General features: G+C 48.5%; 1 protein-coding gene and 1 long non-coding RNA gene across 3 annotated transcripts in view; one reads left to right on the forward strand and one right to left on the reverse strand.

The window, feature by feature from the left end:
• Window positions 1-21,014, reverse strand: part of AFAP1 (actin filament associated protein 1) — a 131,096-nt gene that overhangs the window by 11,333 nt on the left and 98,749 nt on the right. Inside the window, exons 11-16 of one of the 2 annotated variants that reach the window (XM_026455652.1) lie at window positions 20,836-20,953; window positions 16,045-16,296; window positions 13,529-13,643; window positions 9,137-9,301; window positions 6,229-6,419; window positions 2,318-2,482 (exon numbers count right to left, since the gene is read on the reverse strand). In XM_026455652.1, the coding sequence (XP_026311437.1) occupies window positions 2,318-2,482; window positions 6,229-6,419; window positions 9,137-9,301; window positions 13,529-13,643; window positions 16,045-16,296; window positions 20,836-20,953 (1,006 nt within the window). The remainder of the gene's footprint in view (window positions 1-2,317; window positions 2,483-6,228; window positions 6,420-9,136; window positions 9,302-13,528; window positions 13,644-16,044; window positions 16,297-20,835; window positions 20,954-21,014) is intronic. The other variant, XM_023206852.1, reaches the window with a different exon arrangement.
• On the forward strand, window positions 1,875-8,594 carry LOC116418753. The gene is made up of 3 exons (XR_004228895.1): window positions 1,875-2,093; window positions 5,061-5,217; window positions 5,614-8,594. It is a non-coding gene; the product is annotated as an uncharacterized LOC116418753 (long non-coding RNA).

The raw sequence follows: 21,014 nt of genomic DNA on the forward strand, positions 1-21,014 counted from the left end.
ACAGGGACAATTTGATTTCTTCTTTTCCTAACTGAATACCCTTTCTTTCTTTCTCTTGCCTGACTGCCCTAGCCAGAACTTCCAACACTATGTTGAATAGGAGTGGTGAGAGAGGGCATCCCTGTCTTGTACCAGTTTTCAAAGGGAACGCTTCCAGTTTTTGCCCATTCAGTATGATATTGGCTGTGGGTTTGTCATAAATAGCTCTTATTATTTTGAGATATGTTCCATCAATACCGAATTTATGGAGAGTTTTTAGCATGAAGGACTGTTGAACTTTGTCAAAGGCCTTTTCTGCATCTGTTGAGATAATCATGTGGTTTTTGTCTTTGGTTCTGTTTATATGCTGGATTACGTTTATTGATTTGTGTATGTTGAACCAGCCTTGCATCCCAGTGATGAAGCCCACTTGATCATGGTGGATAAGCTTTTTGATGTGCTGCTGGATTCGGTTTGCCAGTATTTTATTGAGGATTTTTGCATCGATGTTCATCAGGGATATTGGTCTAAAATTCTCTTTTTTGTTGTATCTCTGTCAGGCTTTGGTATCAGGATGATGTTGGCCTCGAAAAATGAGTTAGGGAGGATTCCCTCTTTTTCTATTGATTGGAATAGTTTCAGAAGAAATGGTACCAACTCCTCCTTGTACCTCTGGTAGAATTCGGCTGTGAATCCGTCTGGTCCTGGACTTTTTTTGGTTGGTAGGCTATTAATTATTGCCTCAATTTCAGAGCCCGCTATTGGTCTATTCAGGGACTCGACTTCTTCCTGGTTTAGTCTTAGGAGAGTGTATGTGTCCAGGAATTTATCCATTTCTTCTAGGTTTTCTAGTTTATTTGCGTAGGGGTGTTTACAGTATTCTCTGATGGTAGTTTGTACTTCTGTGGGGTCGGTGGTGATATCCCCTTTATCATTTTTTATTGCGTCTATTTGATTCTTCTCTCTTTTCTTCTTTATTAGTCTTGCTAGCAGTCTATCAAATTTGTTGATCTTTTCAAAAAACCAGCTCCTGGATTCATTGATTTTTTGGAGAGTTTTTTGTGTCTCTATCTCCTTCAGTTCTGCTCTGATCTTAGTTATTTCTTGCATTCTGCTAGCTTTTGAATGTGTTTGCTCTTGCTTCTCTGGTTCTTTTAATTGTGATGCTAGGGTGTCAATTTTAGATCTTTCCTGCTTTCTCTTGTGGGCATTTAGTGCTATAAAAATTTCCCTCTACACACTGCTTTAAATGTGTCCCAGAGATTCTGGTATGTTGTATCTTTGTTCTCAATGGTTTCAAAGAACATCTTTATTTCTGCCTTCATTTGGTTATGTACCCAGCAGTCATTCAGGATGAGGTTGTTCAGTTTCCATGTAGTTGAGCGGTTTTGATTGAGTTTCTTAGTCCTGAGTTCTAGTTTGAGTGCAGTGTGGTCTGAGAGACAGTTTGTTATAATTTCTGTTCTTTTACATTTGCTGAGGAGTGCTTTACTTCCAACTATGCGGTCAATTTTGGAATAAGTGTGATGTGGTGCTGAGAAGAATGTATATTCTGTTGATTTGGGGTGGAAAGTTCTGTAGATGTCTATTAGGTCCGCTTGGTGCAGACTTGAGTTCAATTCCTGGATATCTTTGTTGACTTTCTGTCTTGTTGATCTGTCTGAGGTTGACAGTGGGGTGTTAAAGTCTCCCATTATTATTGTATGGGAGTCTAAGTCTCTTTGTAAGTCTCTTAAGGACTTGCTTTATGAATCTGGGTGCTCCTGTGTTGGGTGAATATATATTTAGGATAGTTAGCTCTTCCTAATGAATTGATCCCTTTACCATTATGTAGTGGCCTTCTTTGTCTCTTTTGATCTTTGATGGTTTAAAGTCTGTTTTATCAGAGACTAGGATTGCAACCCCTGCTTTTTGTTTTGTTTTGTTTTCCATTTGCCTGGTGGATCTTTTTCTTTGTTTTTCTAAAGAATCACACATCTAAGTGCTAAAGAGGACTTCAGGGGTCGCCTGGTCTAATCTCCACCCCACCAATGAGAAAACTAGTCCAGAGGAGTCCAGGGCTTGCCTGCGTCTGAGATGACCCTGGAGCTGACTGTTGGCACTGGGGCTAAATGGTCAGCACCTCTGGGTCACTGTTCACCTTTGAGAACCCGCTTCCTAACAGGATCTGCGGGGTGGTGAGAGCTCGATAAGCACCCATTCCAAGATGTCCACTGAAGGCTGAGCGCCAAGTGAATGGAGTAGAAGAAGAATAGGCTCCCTATTCACACCTGAGAATGCTGGGAGGTTAAAGAACCCGGACACCCCCAGACCAGTACCCCCAGAAATCAGGGCTCACCTTGGCCTTCCGCAGCACATGTCCTCGGCAGGGGGAGCTGCCCGGGGCCACCTGGCTCTTCTTCAGGACAGCCGCGCTGTTCACCGGCACGGGGCCCTCGGTGTCACTGGTGTCACAGCTGGAGATAGGCGAGTTCTCCAGGGTCCGGTGCCTGAACACTGGAGACTTAACAGAGAGAGAACCCCACGTGAGGAGTGGTTTCTAGGCCACTGGTATTATCCAGCAGGAAAATGATTTATTTCAAGGAAGAAGTAAGTTCTGGAAATGGGCAAAAATAGCAGCAGCAGGAAGGACTGCCAGGCAGTCAGTGCCTCACCCCCAGAGCCCCTCCCAACATTCACAGCCACGGGGCAGAGGCTCTGAGGGGCTGGTGGAGGCTCCACGGGGTGCTCCGACTCCCAGCCATGCCTGGGAGGCGGTGAGGGTGGGATTCCTGCCTGAGTCTTCTGCACTCAGAGTGAGGCTCTTCCACGTAGGCTAGTCAGTCCCTTTGTGCAGGGCTTTATGGTTTTCAGAGCTTTTCTGGGGTCAGTGTCCTAGAGATGCCGAAGTAGCAGAAAGCGCCGGCACTTGGCGCAGAACTGGCTCCCGGGATGCAGCCCCACTGAGTGGGGCTCGCTGGAGAAAAGCAGGCACCAGAAGCACAGAGGCCTTCCGAGTGTTTACGGCAGCTCCATATGCCAAAGGAGGGGTGTTCAGGGAGACTCAAAATAGAACAAATGTGTCCTGAGCTGCCAAGGCCCCCATCGCTGGCTCTTCCATATGGGATCCCAAACCACTCTCTGGGGAGAAAATGCCACAGTCTGCTGAGCCTTCTCTCAAACGAAGTCTCCAAGGAAGAGAGGCTTCCTCGGATTCCTGCCAAAATGTGTTATGTCAAAAATATTGCTCAGGGTATATGGCACGCTGTTTTAGAACAGTGTTTCAATTACCATGAAAATGGGCAGCTCAGGGTCCCCTGTGGGCTTTACTGACCACCACCCCCAGGCAGCCAACTTGACTTACGCGGTGGCAGTCCCTGGCTGCCAGGGAGGAAGCCTGGGTAGTGGAGAGTGAACACAATGGAATGACGACGAGGACATCTCTGTCTGCAGAGGCCAGGCCGGGCTGTGAGTAAAAGGGGCAGGTGACCCGAGACCTGCATCTCGAGAGGGGTCCACCGAACCAGCCACTCTCCCGAGGACACGGTCTGGGCACAGCGGCGCAGACTGCTTCCCCAGGTGCTGGGACAGAGGATGGCACCAAGGACATCCGCCCTCAAAAGAGAGGGGAAGTCGCATAGCACAGTGGACTGGGACAGGGGAAGCGGAGGCAGCAAGCCAGGCCCAGGCCCCCAGAGGATACTTGGGCCAAAGGAAAAGTGAGGGAGGTGGCGAGGCAGGAGCTGGAAAAGGGGCCCGAGGGAAGCTCGGGTGATGGGGGTGGAAGAACGTGGAGCCACCACAGAAGAGAAGAGGGCAGCTGTGCCGAAGGGCACCGGATCGGGGAGTGAGGACTAACACGTCTGCTGGATGGGAATGCCGGGGGCCACCATGACGAAAGCAGGTGCGAGAAGCCACACTCGGAAAGTGGAGGTGTCGGGGGGCAGAGGACGCTGCAAGCGTGGAGAACTGCTTCCAAAGTTCACCTTGGAAGGAAAGGCAAGAACACAGGGCAAGGGGACAGTCACCAGGGGGAGCAGGAGGCCAGGCGGAACCTTCTTTTTTTAAGGATGGATTCAACTAGAGAATCCTTAAATGCTTGGAAAAAGCTGACAGAAAAGCTGAAGATACAGGAGAAGGCTCCTCCCAGGTGTCTGGAAGTCAGGAAGGGTCGGATCGAGGCACTGAGCAGAGTCCAGGAAGCCCAGCCCCTCCACTCAAACAGGACCAGAGGACAGGGGCGGGACAGCTCCTCAGAGCACTCCTGCACTGCCACCACCCTCCACGCAGGACACAGGACAAGCAGCACAGGGGACTGTGTGTACTCCTGCCTCAGATCACCACAGACGGAGGGGCACGGGGCTCCATGAAGCAAGCGAAGACCCCTGCCCTATCCCAGCCAATGCCCACAGCTTCACTGCCACTCTCACTGCTCCTGACCCACCATGCTCTTGTCCCCATTTATGCTGGATGAGGGGCCAGGGACACCCAAGGCACCTCCTGGTCCTTGGATTCCAATTCCCCCTGCACCCCTCCTCCTCAGCCCTGCTTCACAGTTGCTACAGATCTGTCCCCATCTGAAATCAATGTATTTTATTGGTTTGCCTCCCTCACGAGAATATAAGCTCCATGAAACAGGGATTCTCACCTATCTTGTTCACAACTGCAGGCCTAGAGTAGTTTGTAGAACACAGAGGGAGAACAGAACACGGGCTGGGCACAGTGGCCCCCGCCGGTAACCACAGCGACTCAAGAGGTGAGGTGGGAGGAGCACTTGAGCCCAGGAGTTCAAGAAGGAACACAGCATATGCATATGTGTGTACACACACACCTTTATATATTAAATAGTATGTATCTCACATAAGTAATTGTATTTTATATATAATATATAAATAATTGTTGAATTTATATGATTTTATGTAATATATAATGTATATAATGATATCAACAAGCAATTGTTGGATGAGTGGAATGAATGAATGCATGCATGTATACGCTTGGGAAGACGTGAACGAACACAGGTGCTTCAGTGAGCACTGTGCCAAAAGCCTCTGCACACACAGTCCTGTGCAGTGGCCATTATTATTTTCTCCATTTTACAGATGAAAAACTCAAGGCCTAGAGAAGTCAAGTGATTTTAAGCCCTGGTCTGTGTGACCCCAGAGCCATCTCTTGAACACTCGAAAGAACCGTGCACGAGTGGCTGGGTTTGTGGTTTGAGGACAGAGCAGTGACCTCGCTGCTTGCTCAGCTCTGCAGGTAGGAGGGAGGTTGTCCTCTGGGTTGGAGGTGATGGCTGGGGTGCCACAGGAGCCTGGTGCGGGGATGGGGGGCTCAGAATAGAAGGGGGAGAGTAAGGAAGAACAGGCCGTACGGGGGGTGTCCGGCAGGGGCCAGCAGGTGACTGAAACTCAGGGCTGTTGTCAACCCATAAACGTGTCAGTCTTCCCCACAAACCTGCCCAAGGCTCACGTGGAGCAGCGGTGGGTTCAACCAGGCTCAGCATTTTACCAAGGGGTTGGGAAAGAAGGACCTAGAAGGGAAGCATTCAGGACACAGTGGGTGGGGACCCAGGGGCGCCTGCGGTGTTTCGGCTGGGACAGGGGCTGAAGTCCAGCCGACCCTCACCGGCTGCCTGTTCTGTCTGCCCTGCAGGTGTGTTTACTCCTCTGGGCCCAGTGCCTCCCTCATTCAATGGAAGTGACGGCATCCAACTCACAAGACAGGAGACTCAACAGAATGACCAAGTGGAGAAGCCATCTAAGTTCTCAGCGACCTCGCCGAATGAGTGAAGAGGAACCAGGGCGGGGAAGACTCACGAGGGAAGAGGAGACCGCTTTGTTCTGTTCGATTCTAAGAGGACACAGACGGCGCCATTCACTTCAGTTTCCCCAGCACCTGGCTTAACTCTGACATGCTCAACGGTCTATAAGGACTGGCTATCTAATGAACCGGTGTCAAATTAGGACCTGATTCAGAAGAGACATGAGGACGGGATCTGTTCTAAACAGACGGTGCAAAGGGGAAAGGCACAGATTCAGTGTTTCCATGCCTTTTAACATCTCAGCGAGAGGTAAGAAAGCATGTCGGGAACACAGGCCCGGCTGATGAAAGTGTCTGATGCTAACACATGACCTGTCTTCTGCTGGGCACGCTAAGGGACCACAAGCAAGCTACGCCCCAGAGCCACTCCACATTCTCTCTGGGTGCACCGGCTCTTGGTCATGCAAGGCCGCGCCAGCCTCCAAGGTGAGCCAGAAGGACACACACCTGTGGATTCGATGTTCCTGACTTGGGCTCGATGGCCAGCCCCAGGGTGACTCCGCCCGCCAGTGCTTTCTTCAGGCTCTCCTTGACCTCCGTCAGCTCCAGCTCCAGGCTGACGCGCTCCGCCTCCTTCTGCCGGCACTCCTCCTCCAGCTGCTTCAGCTTCTCCTCCAGAATCGCCTGTGGCTTCCTGCCTGAATTCCCAGAAATGCCCTTACTCCCGCGGCCGGCACAGGTTCTCCAAACAACAGAGAAGGCACCTGCTCCCCAAAAAGAACTTCCACAAAACGTTTTGAGGTTGAGCTCCCCTGACTTAGATCCTCGTTGCAAAACTTAAATTCAGCAGTTCTCTAAGGGACCAGAGTCCTCCTCCAACCACTTCCCTTTGCTGCAGCTGTGAAGACTCGGACCAGGCAACGGGAGACGCTGATTCTCACCAAGGCTGGGAGCTCCTGGCTCTGAGACTCAGTGTACTCATTTTGAAACGTGGACCCTAAACTCCACAGTTCCTGAAGCTGCCACTGCATAGGGGTGTGAACCCCGTCCTTCCCTAACGCTCCACCGATCCCTCAGTCATCTTATTTGCCCCCGAGGCAATGAACAGTAGCACAGCTTGCATCTCTACTGGACATGGCACACGTTCCTTTAAGGTACGTTCACTTATTTTATTTGAGGTTTGCTGCAGGGACCCAAGACGCACCCACTGGACAGATGAGAACACCAGTCCCAAGAGGTGAATGGACTTGTGCCCAGGGCCTGGGCCGGTGCTGGCCAGCAGCCGAGGTTCTCTTTTTCAAAGCCAAAAGCACCCCTGGCCTTCCTGCATCTTCACTATCCTGCAAGCTTGGAACACGGGAGAAATGCTACTTCTGTCTCGTTAAACTCCATGCCCCGCCCCATTCTCTGGCACAGCCTCCTTCTATAGGGCCGGCCTCAGGCTGCAGGCCACATTCTGGTTCCTCCTTTGGGTCAGCCTGCCCTGCCCTGCGGACACCTGCCTTCCCTCCTCTAAACTCCAAAAGCATTTCCCTTCATCAAATCATTGAGGCACCAAGTCCAGAAGGGTTGGAGCTGGTAATCGCCTGCTGGGTGTGCGTCAGCTCCTCCCCGCACGGCGAGCCACAGAAAGGCCGCAGCTTCCTCTCTGGACCGCGCAGGCCTCTGTGGCATCTAAAGAACCCATCCCAGCCCAGACTAGTACAATTTCAATCTAAGGAGCCAGTCTTCCACAGTCTAAGCACCAAGCTGCACGGGAGGCCATGCGTATGTAAGCGGTGCCACCCCAGGGTCAGGAGCTGAGCACCAGCTCCCGCCAGCAGGAACGCACATGACTGGCCCTGGGGTTCCGCTCGGGCTCCAGACTCAGCTCCTGTGACTGCGCCCTGACTTTTAGTCCCTCTCTGGTGTCTGTATTCCACTAGCTTGGCCTCTTCCCCAATGCATCCCAAGACAGATGTTGCCTTGCTCTCGCCTCTCCCTTCTCAAGAAACGAGGGGCTTCTACCCATGCAGAGATGTCTTGCCTCGCCTGGACTTCTGAGTATCACTCCCCCTGTGGGCTACCCCCGGTGGAGAAATCCAGCTGATCCCTGCGGATACAGGGGCCATCCTCCAGTCAGCGCCAGATGCCGGAACAGGTCCCCCATCACCTCCCCTGCCTCGGGGAGCAGCGGTGGGTCCGGCCCTGGCCTCGGCCTGCATGCCGCATGTTTGACCACCCCGGCACCTGCCTTGCAGTTACCAGCAAAGTTTCCAAGCCCCAAGAAACACTGTGAAATAACCCACCCTTACCAAATAACTCACTGTCACGAAATAACCCACTCTTACTAACGCACTCTCACCCACTAACGCACTCTCACCCACTAACGCACTCTTACTCTCACCAAATAACCCATAACCAACTCTTACCCACTAACCCACTCACACCAACTAACCCACTCACACCAACTAACCCACTCTCACCCACTAACCCACTCACACCAACTAATCCACTCTTACTAACCCACTCTTACTAACTAACCCACTTTCACCAACCCACTTTTACCTACTCTCACCCATTCACCCACTGTCACCCACTCTCACCCACTAACCCACTCTTACTAACCCACTCTCACCAATCTCACCAAATAACCCACTCTCACCCACTAACCCACACACACCACCTAATCCACTCTTACTAACCCACTCTTACCCACTTTCACCAACTAACCCACTCTCACCCACTAACCCACTCTCACTCATTCACCCACTCTCACCCACTCTTACTGTCACCCACTAACCCACTCTTAATAACCCACTCACACCAACTAACCCAATTATTAACCCACTTTCACCCACTAACCCACTCTTAATAACCCACTCACACCAACTAACCCACTAACCCACTCACACCAACTAACCCACTCTTACTAACCCACTCTCGCCCACTAACCCACTCACACCCACTAACCCACTCTCACCAACTAACCCACTCTTACTCTTACTAACCAACCCACTTTCACCAACTATCCCACTCTTACTAACCCACTGTCACCAACCAACCCACTCTCACCCACTAACCCACTCACCAACTAACCCACACTCACCCACTAACCCCAACAAAGCCACTCTTACTAACCCACTCTCACCCACTAACCCACTGTCACCCACTCTCACCAACCCACTCTTACCAACTAACCCACTCTCACTAAATAACCCACTCTCACCAACTAACCCACTCACCAACTAACCCACTCTCACCAACGAACCCACCCATTCTTACCAAATAACTCACTCTTACCAAATAAATAGCCTACTGTTACTAAATAAAATGACAGCCTTGGTGAGCAACAGGTCCTTTGGGCAAAGCAGAATGAAATCTCCAGTCTCCAATACAAACATGCACCCTGGGCAGTCACCCACATCCTTCATACCAGCGTTCACTTCAATGGCCGCTCGAAGGTCTTTTCTTTCCTTGCGGAGCTGGGCCAGCCTATTCCGCAGGGCCTCTTTCCTCTTCAGCAGCTCCTCTTCTTTGGTCTGTAGCCGCTTGGCATCTGCTTCTACCCGGTTCTTGCCGTACTTGTACTGGGCAGCATCTCGAGAAGAAAAAAAAGGCAGCAATTAAAAATTAGGTTTACCAGCCTGGGAAACATGGAATGATCCCTTCTCTACAAAAAATACAAACTTAGCCAGGCGTGGTGGCACATGCCTGTAGTCCTAGCTACTTAGGAGGCTAAGGTGGGAGAATCGCTTGAGCCTGGGAGTTTGAGGCTGCAGTGAACTGTGATTCTGCCACTGTGTTCCAGCCTGGATGACAGTGAGACCCCATGTCAAAAAACATTAGGTTTATTCAAGCAGACAATGGGGGAACTCAAAAAACCTGTTTAATCAGCCAACTCAGTAAACAAACACAAAGCCAGTTACTGTGCTAATTCAATAAGAAGGAGGACAGGGCTGGTTTGAACTAAGCAGAAAAGCGACTAGTTCAAATTCTCCAATATTCTTTGAATCAAACTTTTAAAAACAAAAACAGAATATTAGGAAATTCCTTTAACTCACTTCCCTTTGAGGCACATGGCTTATAATTAATCTCAACAAGGTGGAGTGTGAACATTCTATAATAGACACAGGAGTCTATTACTACCAAAAACAATGTCTGAAACCTGCTTCCTTCTCTACGTCTTCAAACACCTCCGTAACCTGCAGTATCTGTTCCTTACGGTCATGTCATCTGCCTGGCTCTGAATTCATCTGAATTGCTGCTACACCCCCAGCACTGAGATCAGCACCTGGCACAGAGTGCGGCACAATAAATGCTTGTTTAGTGAATAAATGAACAGCAGATACATGAAGAGGCAGCCAGGAGCAGTATCTGGAGCCTGACCGTCTAAGAAGGAGTCCCAGCTTATACGTGTAGCTGCATGACCTGGAACAGGGCACGAAATCCCTCTGTGCCTCAGTTTCCCTTATCTGTGAAATGGGGATAGTAATTCACTGAGTGGTTGCAAGGATTAAATATTTATAAAGCACTTAGAACAAACACAAAAATGGGCAATACATACATGCTTATTTCATAAAATGAATAAATGAAGAGGAAACTAGCTAAAGGGGAAATTTACAGACTTGGCAACATCACAGCACCCGTGAAAACAGCTTTCAAAACCTGACCGCATGCTCTCTTCCTCTTATTATGTTGGCCTTTTAATAACAGTAATTTAGGACAACACCTCTTTGTTAAGACACATGGAAGAAATGAAGGTTCTAACAAAACTCAGATGGAGGATCACCGATTTCAAAGCTTCCGTGATCTCCCAGTCGCTTCTAACAATCACTCACACCTGATGGCAACTCCCAGGCCTTCCTGACCACACACCCCACATGTCTGACTCCCTCACAAGGCTAGAAACTACTTCAGGTAGAAGCCACAGGGGTGGCATAATGGTTAAGAATAAGAACACTGGACTCAGGGAGGTGGCTAGAAACCCACACTCCACCCTCCCTTGCTACATGACTCTGCAAGTAACCTCTAGAGAAGCTCAGCTTCACCCTCTCTAAAGCAGAAACGAGAAGGAATCCTGTGTGTGCATGCATGTGTACAGGTGCGTGTGTGAGTGTGCACATGTGCGTGTTTTAAACGAGATATGTGTGTGTGTTTTAAATCAGAAACATATATCTGAAAAAAATCTAACAAAATAATATGATGCCTGACGTAGTGGACACTGACTGACAATTCTTACCATATTGGCGATAAGTGATTCCCAGAGCCTTGTCCACTCAGGGACAGCAGGGAGCCACTTCTGGCACCTGTCCTAAATGCTGGATCTGCCAATTCTTGCAATGTAAGCCATCACGATTTCAATGAAATACTGCATTTATGAAGGCATAAAAAGTGATCACTCCCCAGCCAATTTTCCCCTAACCAAAAGAAACACACAGAATGACAGCAAAAGGGTCAGCAGCCTGAGGAGAGGCGAAGCACTCAACAACCTGAAACGAAAGGATCACTGTTCGCAGCTAAAATAATGACATATTTTGCAAACAGGGCCAAGTCCAAACTCCACTCACTTATTTCTAAACTAAGCGGTTTTCCCAACAAACGCAATGCAATAACCTATAAATCTCCACATCTTTTGGTCCCCATGTAATCTCATCTCATCTATAATGCAAGTGGCTGGATTCAGCAAAAACACGGAATGCCATTATTTTTCTCTTTTGTCACCATTAGATGTCACCAAAGTTAATAAAAACTCCCTACAGAAGGTCTCATAAAATAAAAGAAGAAATCATCTAGAAAATAAAGTCAGCACAGGTACTGACAGAGAAACACCACGGTGAATGAGACTCCGTGGGATTCGGGTTTTGCTTTTCATAAATCTTTCTGGGTGTGAGCTGCTCCTCTCCCCCATCTGCCCCTCCCCAAAGAAAAAACACGGAAAGAGGTTAAAGTAAATATACCCAATACATTCGGGAAATAAAATTTGCCAGATAAGGTCAAAGGAAGTTAGTACATTAAACAAATGGTGGTAGGAGGATTTGGCCCAACTGGCTCCAACCTATCTGGTCAACATGCATGTTGGGTGGAACAGAGGTGGAGAAAAGCTGAGGTCAGGGATGTACACACTTCCTCGGGGCAGACGCAGCCTGGTCCTGCGGAACGATTCCAAGCCCCGTCCACAAACATGGCCAAGGACACTACCAGCCTCTCCATTCCCCTCTGTGGATGCTCTGACTCCAAAAACAGAACCACGGGGCAAAGGGATGTCGGCATGTGCCGGTATGAGAGCCTCTCTCTTCAGCAGCTGGCATGGGGGTGACCAGCTGGGTATAGCCGGACTCATCTTCATTAGCACCGAGACTGGTCTACCAGTTGCACAGATCCAGATTTGAAAATCTCGGGTACAAATCCCAAGGGGTGATGGCATGTAACCACATTAAACTCAACATCTGCACCTAACTCCCACCTTCTTCCTCTGGGAAATCTTCCTGGACATGCCCAGATGGACTCGGGAGGCCCTCACCTGTAAACCCCCACACTGCAGCCCTATCACTTGCTTGTCTGCATGTGTGGGTCTGTCGGACTGAAGCCGCTAGACGGCAACTACTTTAGGGTATCTTTGAGTCCCCTGAGTGAAAAAATGCTGCCTGGCTGGCTCCCTGATTAGACATCCAACATAATGAGGACTAACGCAAATACACACACTTAAGAGACACCGTATCACCCCCAGATGGAGCTAGTGGAGGGAAGGGAAGAGGGTGCTGGGTCCAGGCAGGCCGAGTCTCTCATATCTTAATGCTTCTCTGCCCAATCTATTTTTGGCTGGATGTGGAGTCTGAAAGCCTGGCACCCACTCTGGCTCTGTGATGTACCAGCTGTGAGCCCTCGGGAGTGCTGCTTCCTCTCTTGGTTATTTCTTCTCTCCTTTCTATCATGGGGTAAAGGATAATGCCTAATAATGCCTATGCTTACAAAGTGGCTGTGTTGGCCGGGCGCGGTGGCTCAAGCCTGTAATCCCAGCACTTTGGGAGGCCGAGACGGGCGGATCACGAGGTCAGGAGATCGAGACCATCCTGGCTAACACGGTGAAACCCCGTCTCTACTAAAAAATACAAAAAACTAGCCGGGCGTGGTGGCGGGCGCCTGTAGTCCCAGCTACTGGTGAGGCTGAGGCAGGAGAATGGCGAAAAACCGGGGGGCGGAGCTTGCAGTGAGCTGAGATCCGGCCACTGCACTGCAGCCTGGGCGACTGAGCGAGACTCCGTCTCAAAAACAAAAACAAAAAAAACAAAGTGGCTGTGTTTAGTAAACCGGATTGCATAAGAATGGCTTGCTGTGTGGACACAGGCACCGCAGGACTAACCACTCCTCAGAAGTCCTCGTACTGCTCTGGTACTTTGAGGTCCGTATACTACCTCAGTTATCCCAACTGCGCCAACCACAGGAGCCACGACAGAAAAAGATGCTGAGTTTAGAGTTTGCACGTCTTGTCAACCACAGATCAGGGACAAGAGTTGAGGTCTCCTGACCCGGAGTCCAGGGCTACCTGGAGCTGCAAGCAACCTGCACTCACAACTGCCTCCTATTTTAAAATGCTGAGTCAATCCCACAGGCAGCAAACCAGTTCTGGGCTTCAATTTACAAGCACAGTCAGAAAAGCTGGGTTGAATTCACCACTGTCCTACCATGTGGCGGATGAGGAAGGATGATGGTGCCCATCTCTCCAGCTGACCCCAAGCTGGCACTCACCAGTGGGCAGGCTCACACAGGCCCAGCTCCACCAAGTGCACTTGAAGCCAGAATGCAAGACATCCGATGCTATACTTACTCGAAGCTGTCCTTTTCACACCAGCCGCAGGATCCGCTTTTTTTGGCTGACTGCTCAGAGTCTTCCCTTTCCCTGTGACCCCATTAGATGCCACGGGGGGCTTTTTACCCTTGAGCTGTTGAAATAAACATAAAAGAACATGAAAAATAAACACAGAGTCGAACACATCTTGGTCTTTTTTTTTTTTTCCTGCAGTCATTTCTTTCAGTCTCTGACTGTAAGTATTAGAGAAACTAGCATCAACGCAGAAAAAAATGAATGTGAAAGAAAACCAAGATGGTTTCCAAACACTGGGCTGCTGGGATTCTGGGGAATGGCTAAGGAGGGTGTGGCAGAGGCTCTGTAGGATGTGTTCCGCTGGAATGCTGCGGAAGTGACCCCTTTCTACTGGCAGATCACAAATGCTAACCAAGCTGGCACAGGCAGCTGACTACCCCAGAGCACAGCTGAGAGGAGGAGTTTGTGTTTCTGAGGATAAACAGCTTTTATTTCAGTGGGATGCCTTTTAGGAGAGGAGCATGACCCTGCAGTGTGAGTTCTGCTGCTCCAAGTGCTTTGACACTGAGTGACATCCTAATGGGGTAAGTGACCGCCTCCTTACTTGCTGATGGAGTCCATGGAAGGAAGCAAAAGAAGCATAACACACAGCAGCAGCAATAATATGGAAACTAAACTTCCACTAACTACAGGTTTCTGAAACAGTGAAACAGTCTCTACCCCTGAGATTGATAGAGGCCAACATGTTTTGCATTTTGCTGAAGGGACTTTACATGTAGCTTAGTTGTGTAATTAATTTAGCACGACAGCAAAGGCTCACTCCAGCATCCACGCCCATGCTTTTTTCCATGATACGTTTCCTTCTGTTGCAGGCCTCAATTTTGGGGAGGCAGAGAGATCTAGCTCCAAATTCTGGCTCTATCATTTAGGAGATGTTGAGTAAGTTCTTTAAACTTTCTGAGCCCCATTTGATCATTTAAAAACATAAAGAGATACCTCCCCACAGGGTTCCTAAAAAGATCAGATGGTGTGCCATACACACGGATAGAGCATATGGCAGGCAAGTGCTCAGAAAAGTGCAAGGTCTTGCCATTAAGCAATAGGCACCCATTAAAATGACCAAATGAGGAGAGGAAACCCAGAGGTCATGCAATTTAACTTGCAAAAGTGTTTCCTATTTCAACAAAAACAAAAGGGAACAACAATAAAAACAAAAGCTCCACATGGGAACCATACATCGAATGATTCCCAACCAATGTGGGGACAATCCAAGTATACAAGATGGCAAACTGTGTGGCAGGGTTTTACCTAAGGCGACTCTAATGCCAATAAAAAGACAGGTAGAAACGTAGACAGATACACATTCACTTAGTAAATACAACACAAAACCTGCCAACTTTTTGGCGTTAAGTCCTCAAAAGAGGCCCACGGCTCCCCTACCCCCCAACGACACGTGGCTCAGGGCCCCTCAGACTCACTGAATGGGAATCCCCAGGGATCTGAACAAGCATCATGAAAAACCAAAAACCAACACCAACCAGCGCATTTGACTTTTGATGAAGCCGACCCATTGGGAGTTAGTGTTCTCAGTCACTACTATCTACAATTCTACAGTTTTATCTGGTTCATTATTTTCTTAAGACTATCCAAAGAATGGAGAAAAAAAACAAAGACCTAAAACATGCCCATCTGCTGTATGTTCATATTCTTACATATGGGCTTAGGTCTTTAGGCAAAGCATAAAAAATTCTTAGGTTAAACATGTACAAGCCGGGCACAGTGGCATATGCCTGTTGTCCCAGCTACTTGGGAGGCCAAGGCAGGAGGATCACTTGAGCCCACAGTTCAAGTCCTGCCTGGGCAACATAGTGAGACTTCATCTTTTTTTTTTTTTTTTAAAGGCCTAACACTATAAAATTACTCTGAAATGTTACTGTTTGCCATAAATACAGGGTGTGCAATGGACAACAGTTCAACATCACGGTTATTATTGTTCAAGGGTCATCCAAAGTCCTTATTATCATTGTCTAGTTTTGGGGAGTATTCCTTTAGACTTGTCACGGAGAAACACTACCGTCTGAATAATCTATTTCATGGTTAAAGATCAAAAGCAATGACTACACAGAGTCAACCCTTCCTCATTACGTGTAATGGAAACATACTAAAGAAACTGGCTGTTCAAGAATCTTCTGGAAGGTTTTACTACCCGTTTCTTTTAAATTCTCTTCCTTTAGTTGACATAATTCACAAAATTTCACTGGGGAATTTTCCAAGAACAGAAAGAGAGCCAGATGTGGGCAAAGAAACACAGTGCTCAGATAAACCATGAGCTCGTGAGAAATATCTCATCAGTTCCTTGGTAGTCAGGCTGCAAATTATATTCTAATTGAGAAAAAAAAAAAAAAAAAAACCATTACGCTTTGCCTTTGATGAGTCCCATTTACTACAAGCTGCAAAACTCTGTTGGAGCAATGTGACTTGAAGGTGGTTCTAGAATCTTACAGAAGAAGATGCCGTACCTGCGAGTTGAGCCCGAGAGACGCCCTCCCCACAGAAGAGGTATTAGTGACAGACTGAGCGGAGGCAGGGTATTTGTAATGGTTAGAGGACAGCTTGTCAGCAGACAGCCTAGAGGCCTTTCTGTCAGCAGAAGAGTAGCGGGCAAAGATTTGCGGAGGCGGCAAGTTATCGTACAGGCCTGCGTTATCATAAAGCACCTCTTCTCCCAAGCCTCTGCTGCAGGAAGCAGGAAAGCCGTCTTCCGGTTCCCACTGCAACACACATAGCTTTGTGGTTAGTGACTTGGACACAGAAAACAGCAGCTTTTAGCACAGTGAGATGTCATTCATTAATAGTCTAGCATTTAGCAGAGCATGGTCCCCCAACATTCTTCTGCACACAGACTGCAGTTGTTATCAATAAGGCATGCCCCCCCAACACACGCACATACACAAACCCAACACAAGCCTGTAGATTGATTCAAAAGGACTTGACTTCTGAAGCCTTATGGGAAAACTTCTTTCTTTCCTTAAACCATTCCCAGAACCCTTGGATTATGAAGTTTTTGTTTTGTCCTGTCTTTTAAAGAGAAAAAGCAATGTTGATTTGGCATTTTCTTCTTTAGAGAACCTGGGGTTCAGAAATTCCCCTAGTGCAGGACGTGGATGTGAGGGGAGGAACGAGCGCGGGACTAGGGTCCTGGTGCTCTGGGTCTATACAAAGACACACGAGGGCCAAGCAGAGCACTCGATGCTTTTCACAGCACTTCCCACGTCCTGGATGCTGACTTCATCTCACAGTCATCCGCGGATAGAGGGGGAAATGGAAGCAGAGACAGGCCCTAGAGCCGGTGAGTGGCAGAGCGGAGGGAAGGGTGCGCTCATCCCAGCACAGTACTGCCACTAAGCCTCGCACTCCTTCTGGGGACATGAGACCACCTGCAGGCTCCTCCAAGCCCCTGTGCAGGAGTCAGTGACCCAAGTCCTACGGGAACTGTCAACACACACCCTCTGTCCCCTACTCTGTACTGAAGAAAGTGCCACAACCAACACAACCAAGACAGTCTGTGAAAAAAGAAATCAAATCCTCATAGAAAATTAGATGCTTCCAAATCTAACTGATATAATCGTATTATTTTAGCAGAAAATCTCTAACCAAGGACTAAAATAGTTACGTGCCACTGCATGGGACAGAGGAATCTCAGAACATGGGCATTAAAGTGTTAACTCAAAAACTGATAACCACAGCCATGGCCTTTTCAGGGTTAAAGGTCTTTATAAATTGCCTGGCATGACAAGAAAGGCAATATTAATTCCTCTCTTATATTCATTTTACCCTGTTTAGTCTTCCTGCACAGTCCTTTCTGCCAGACGGTAATTACAACCTTTTGTTATAAAAATAGAAAAGACTTAAAATTCTGCAGTAGGAGTGTCTGTATTCCTCCGCAATCACTTCAAAGTGTCTATTTTTGTGATCTAAAAATAACGGTCCCTGCAGCTAAACTCGGATATGAGAGTTTCATAATGACGACCTAGCATATATTTGTCCAGAGTTATTAAAACGGTCTAGACGAGACTATCATTTTCCTAAAATATCAAACATTAAGTCACATGGAAGACTCAGAAAAACACCTACAGCGACCTCACAGAAGTTTCTGAAGTATGAGTGTACATACTTTCATCTTAGTCTAAGCATCATGGGGTAACACTGAATGGGTAAACATAACTAAAGCTAAAATATATGATCCCAGATATTAGGTCATAAATATGAACTTTTTTTTTTTTTTTTGAGATGCAGTCTTGCTCTGTTGCCCAGGCTACAGTGCAGTGGTGCAATCTCAGCTCACTACAGCCTCCACCTCCAAGGCTCAAGTGATTCTCCTGCCTCAGCCTCCTGAGTAGCTGGGATTATAGGCGTCCACCACCACACCTGGTTAATTTTTCTATTTTTAGTAGAGATGGGGTTCCACTATGTTGGCCAGGCTAGTCTTGAACTCCTGGCCTCATGATATACCTGCCTCGGCCTCCCAAAGTGCTGGGATTACAGGCGTGAGCCATCACGCCTGGCTATAAAAAACATAGAAATGAGGCCCTCCAAAAAGAGAAGAGCTGGTAACAGCGGAACACACAGAAAATAGTTTCAGGAAGGGCCTGAGCAGAGGAAGGCCTAATAAGCAAGGAAGCCACAAACATGTACAGCATATTATGTCCTAAAGGCGGCTATCTCCAGCCCAGCAATACACACACACACAAACAATTCCTACATGCAGAGCCCTTTAGGAATGGCAGACCTTTGTTTCTACAACAGATTAAGCTGCGAATGACTTAAGGAACACTCGCTCCTGGGGCTGGCCTGAAGAGTGTACTAATAGTCTGAACACAACGTGCTGGGTGGAGCCGGACAATCACGTGCGTGGTTCCACAGGGTGACGACAGCATCCAGCTCACTGTCACAGGTTCGTGTGTAAGGCGTGCATGGAAGAAACATCTTTGAGGAAAAGGCGTGTGAAAGGGCCTTTGGGTGGGACGGGCTAGAGGTAGGCTCAGAGAAGTGGATGGTTCTCAGGATGCAGATGAGTGTGGTAACTGGAGTCTAAACCCAGTGATAAGACTGCTGTCAAGAGACGCTGGAGTGACACAGGGCAAATGGAGGCAGAAGAGCAGGTCCCACCTCAAGAAGGACTCAGAGGCCAGAATCGAGGGCAGGAACTAGCCTGAGAGCCCTATTTCACAGGGTACTGTGGTGCCATCTTAAGCAGGAAGAACTCGCCACAAGACCCTGCCCAGGGGTGGAGTGCTGTAGTGACTGGACACCCAGACACAGCCCAGGGAGGATTGGCTGAGGGGGAAAGAAGGAGATTCACTGGACCTGACACCCCTCTGCCTAAGATGGGGGGCTCTACTGGATGGACTCTGAAGTAGATGGGATCCAAAAGTGGCTCTGTGTGCCCCATGCCACCCTATCCTAACGTGGGACCTACGAGCGGGCCCTGCCCTGCCCGGGGCCCAGGAAGCTCTCCCCGCTCCTATGTCTGTTTCCCTCCCAGGTCCACTCACTCCCACGAGACTCAGAGGCCCTTTCAAGACAAAGATAATGGCTTCGCCATTTCTTCTTCAACTGGCACAGAGTCTGGCCCCTGGGAGACACCCAGCCAATAAGGCAAGGGAGAGAGGACTGAGGAGGGAAGGGGGCAGACGAAGTGATGAAAAGATCCCTTTTTAGAATCAGGTGGGGCCTCGCACAGCAAGGGCGGCCTCCCCCACAGGAACCCCAGGGCAGGTCCAGAGCGGCAGGAAGGAGGAGGCAGCCAATGGGAAGGCAACCGAGCCTCAGGGACACACCGCATCCATCGTGGCTCCTGAGGGATGAGCCACCCGCTTCTGACCCCGGCCACAAGAACCTGCTTTCAGTTTGTTTATGCTCCTGAGCACTGGGGGTCCTCAGCCCCTCTCTTCCCTCAAGGAGGCTGTTGTCTCCTGGTTCCTGCTGTGGGGCAGCTATGAATTTACGGTGCCAGGGCTGATTGAGGACGTTCATCAGAATATCAGGGAAAAGACTGGAGAAGCAAAACAGTAAGAAAAAAGTCTGGCACATCTTCCAAGGCTGGAAAACATAACAATAAATTTACTTTATGTCTACCTTTGAAAATTATCTTAACATAGATGCCAATTTCAAACCCCTCCAGTACTGGGAGACAAATGGCATAGTGGTTTCTCACAAGCCTCCTTCATTCATCCACTAACTGTGAAGGCCTCATCTCTGAATGCCCAGGGCCGGGCACCGTGCCTGGATCAGACAGGATGCTCAATACGTGGTTGTGAGATGAGTAACAGGCAGACATCGTAGAACCAGCACTTGTTGATGAGGCCTGCTGATGACACATATGACACAACACGCTGAGAACAGACTTCAGAACTCCTAAGGCCAGACACACCCTGGAGGCCAGTGTAACAGAAAGCTGTGACTAAAGACCTCCTGCGTGGATAAATAGACATATGGATATACAGATAGCACTGTGCCAGGAGCCAGGAGCCTGGCTGCTCCAAATCCACCCCAAGGGAAGCTGTCGAATTTGTAATGTGATCATTCCTCTATGTTATCATTTCCTTCCTGAGGGGATTTCTCCGCATTTTAATCCCATCGGGAAATAACTATTCATTGATAACTTATACTGTGTTATGTTTTGATTTAACAAGTTATCCAAGTATTACTCTAACATGCTCTCCTTTAGTCAATATTTTAGTGGGCTGACACGTTTAATTAGTGACAGTGACATTAGGCCAGGCACAGTGGCTCATGTCTGTAATTCCAGCACTTTGAAAGTCTGAGGTGGGAGGATCACTTGAGCCCAGGAGTTCAAAACTGGCCTGGCCAATATAGGGAGATCCCGTCTCTATTAAAAACCAACAAATGAGTGGGATGTGGTGGTGTGCACCTATGGTCCCAGGTACTTGGGAGGCTGAGGTAGGAGGATTGATTGAGCTGGGGAGGTTGAGCTATAGTGAGTTGTGACTGCACCACTGCACTCCAGCCTGGGCAACAGATGGGGACCTTACCTCAACACCAACAGGAAAATGACAGTGACATTAAATGACAAACTGTCTACTAGTCTCAAACTATCCACTTGTCCAAATGCAGACTCAGATGAACAGCATGTCAGAAACCAGGAGAAAAGAGATGAGATGGAGTCTTCTTGCTTCAGAGCATTAAAAAGCTGACCTTATTCAGACCTGAAACCAGGGGAACTGAAGCATAGAATTTTCACAGCTGTCTAACAAAACCAACCATTACTCCAGCAAAAGGGCACTCACCGAGCCGTTGATGCACGGGACATCGTCGTAATGAAGCGCCGTCCCGCTGGGGTGGGCATAGCCGTTGGAGGTGCCCCCCAGATATGGGTTAGCAGATATAACACGCCTGTTCATGAAACTGAAAGAAAGGATATGCATTAAAATCCATAACCTGACCACTTTTTACTCCAACGCGTAAA

This window comes from Piliocolobus tephrosceles, chromosome 3 (genome assembly GCF_002776525.5).
Source record: "Piliocolobus tephrosceles isolate RC106 chromosome 3, ASM277652v3, whole genome shotgun sequence".
Lineage (NCBI taxonomy): Eukaryota > Metazoa > Chordata > Mammalia > Primates > Cercopithecidae > Piliocolobus > Piliocolobus tephrosceles.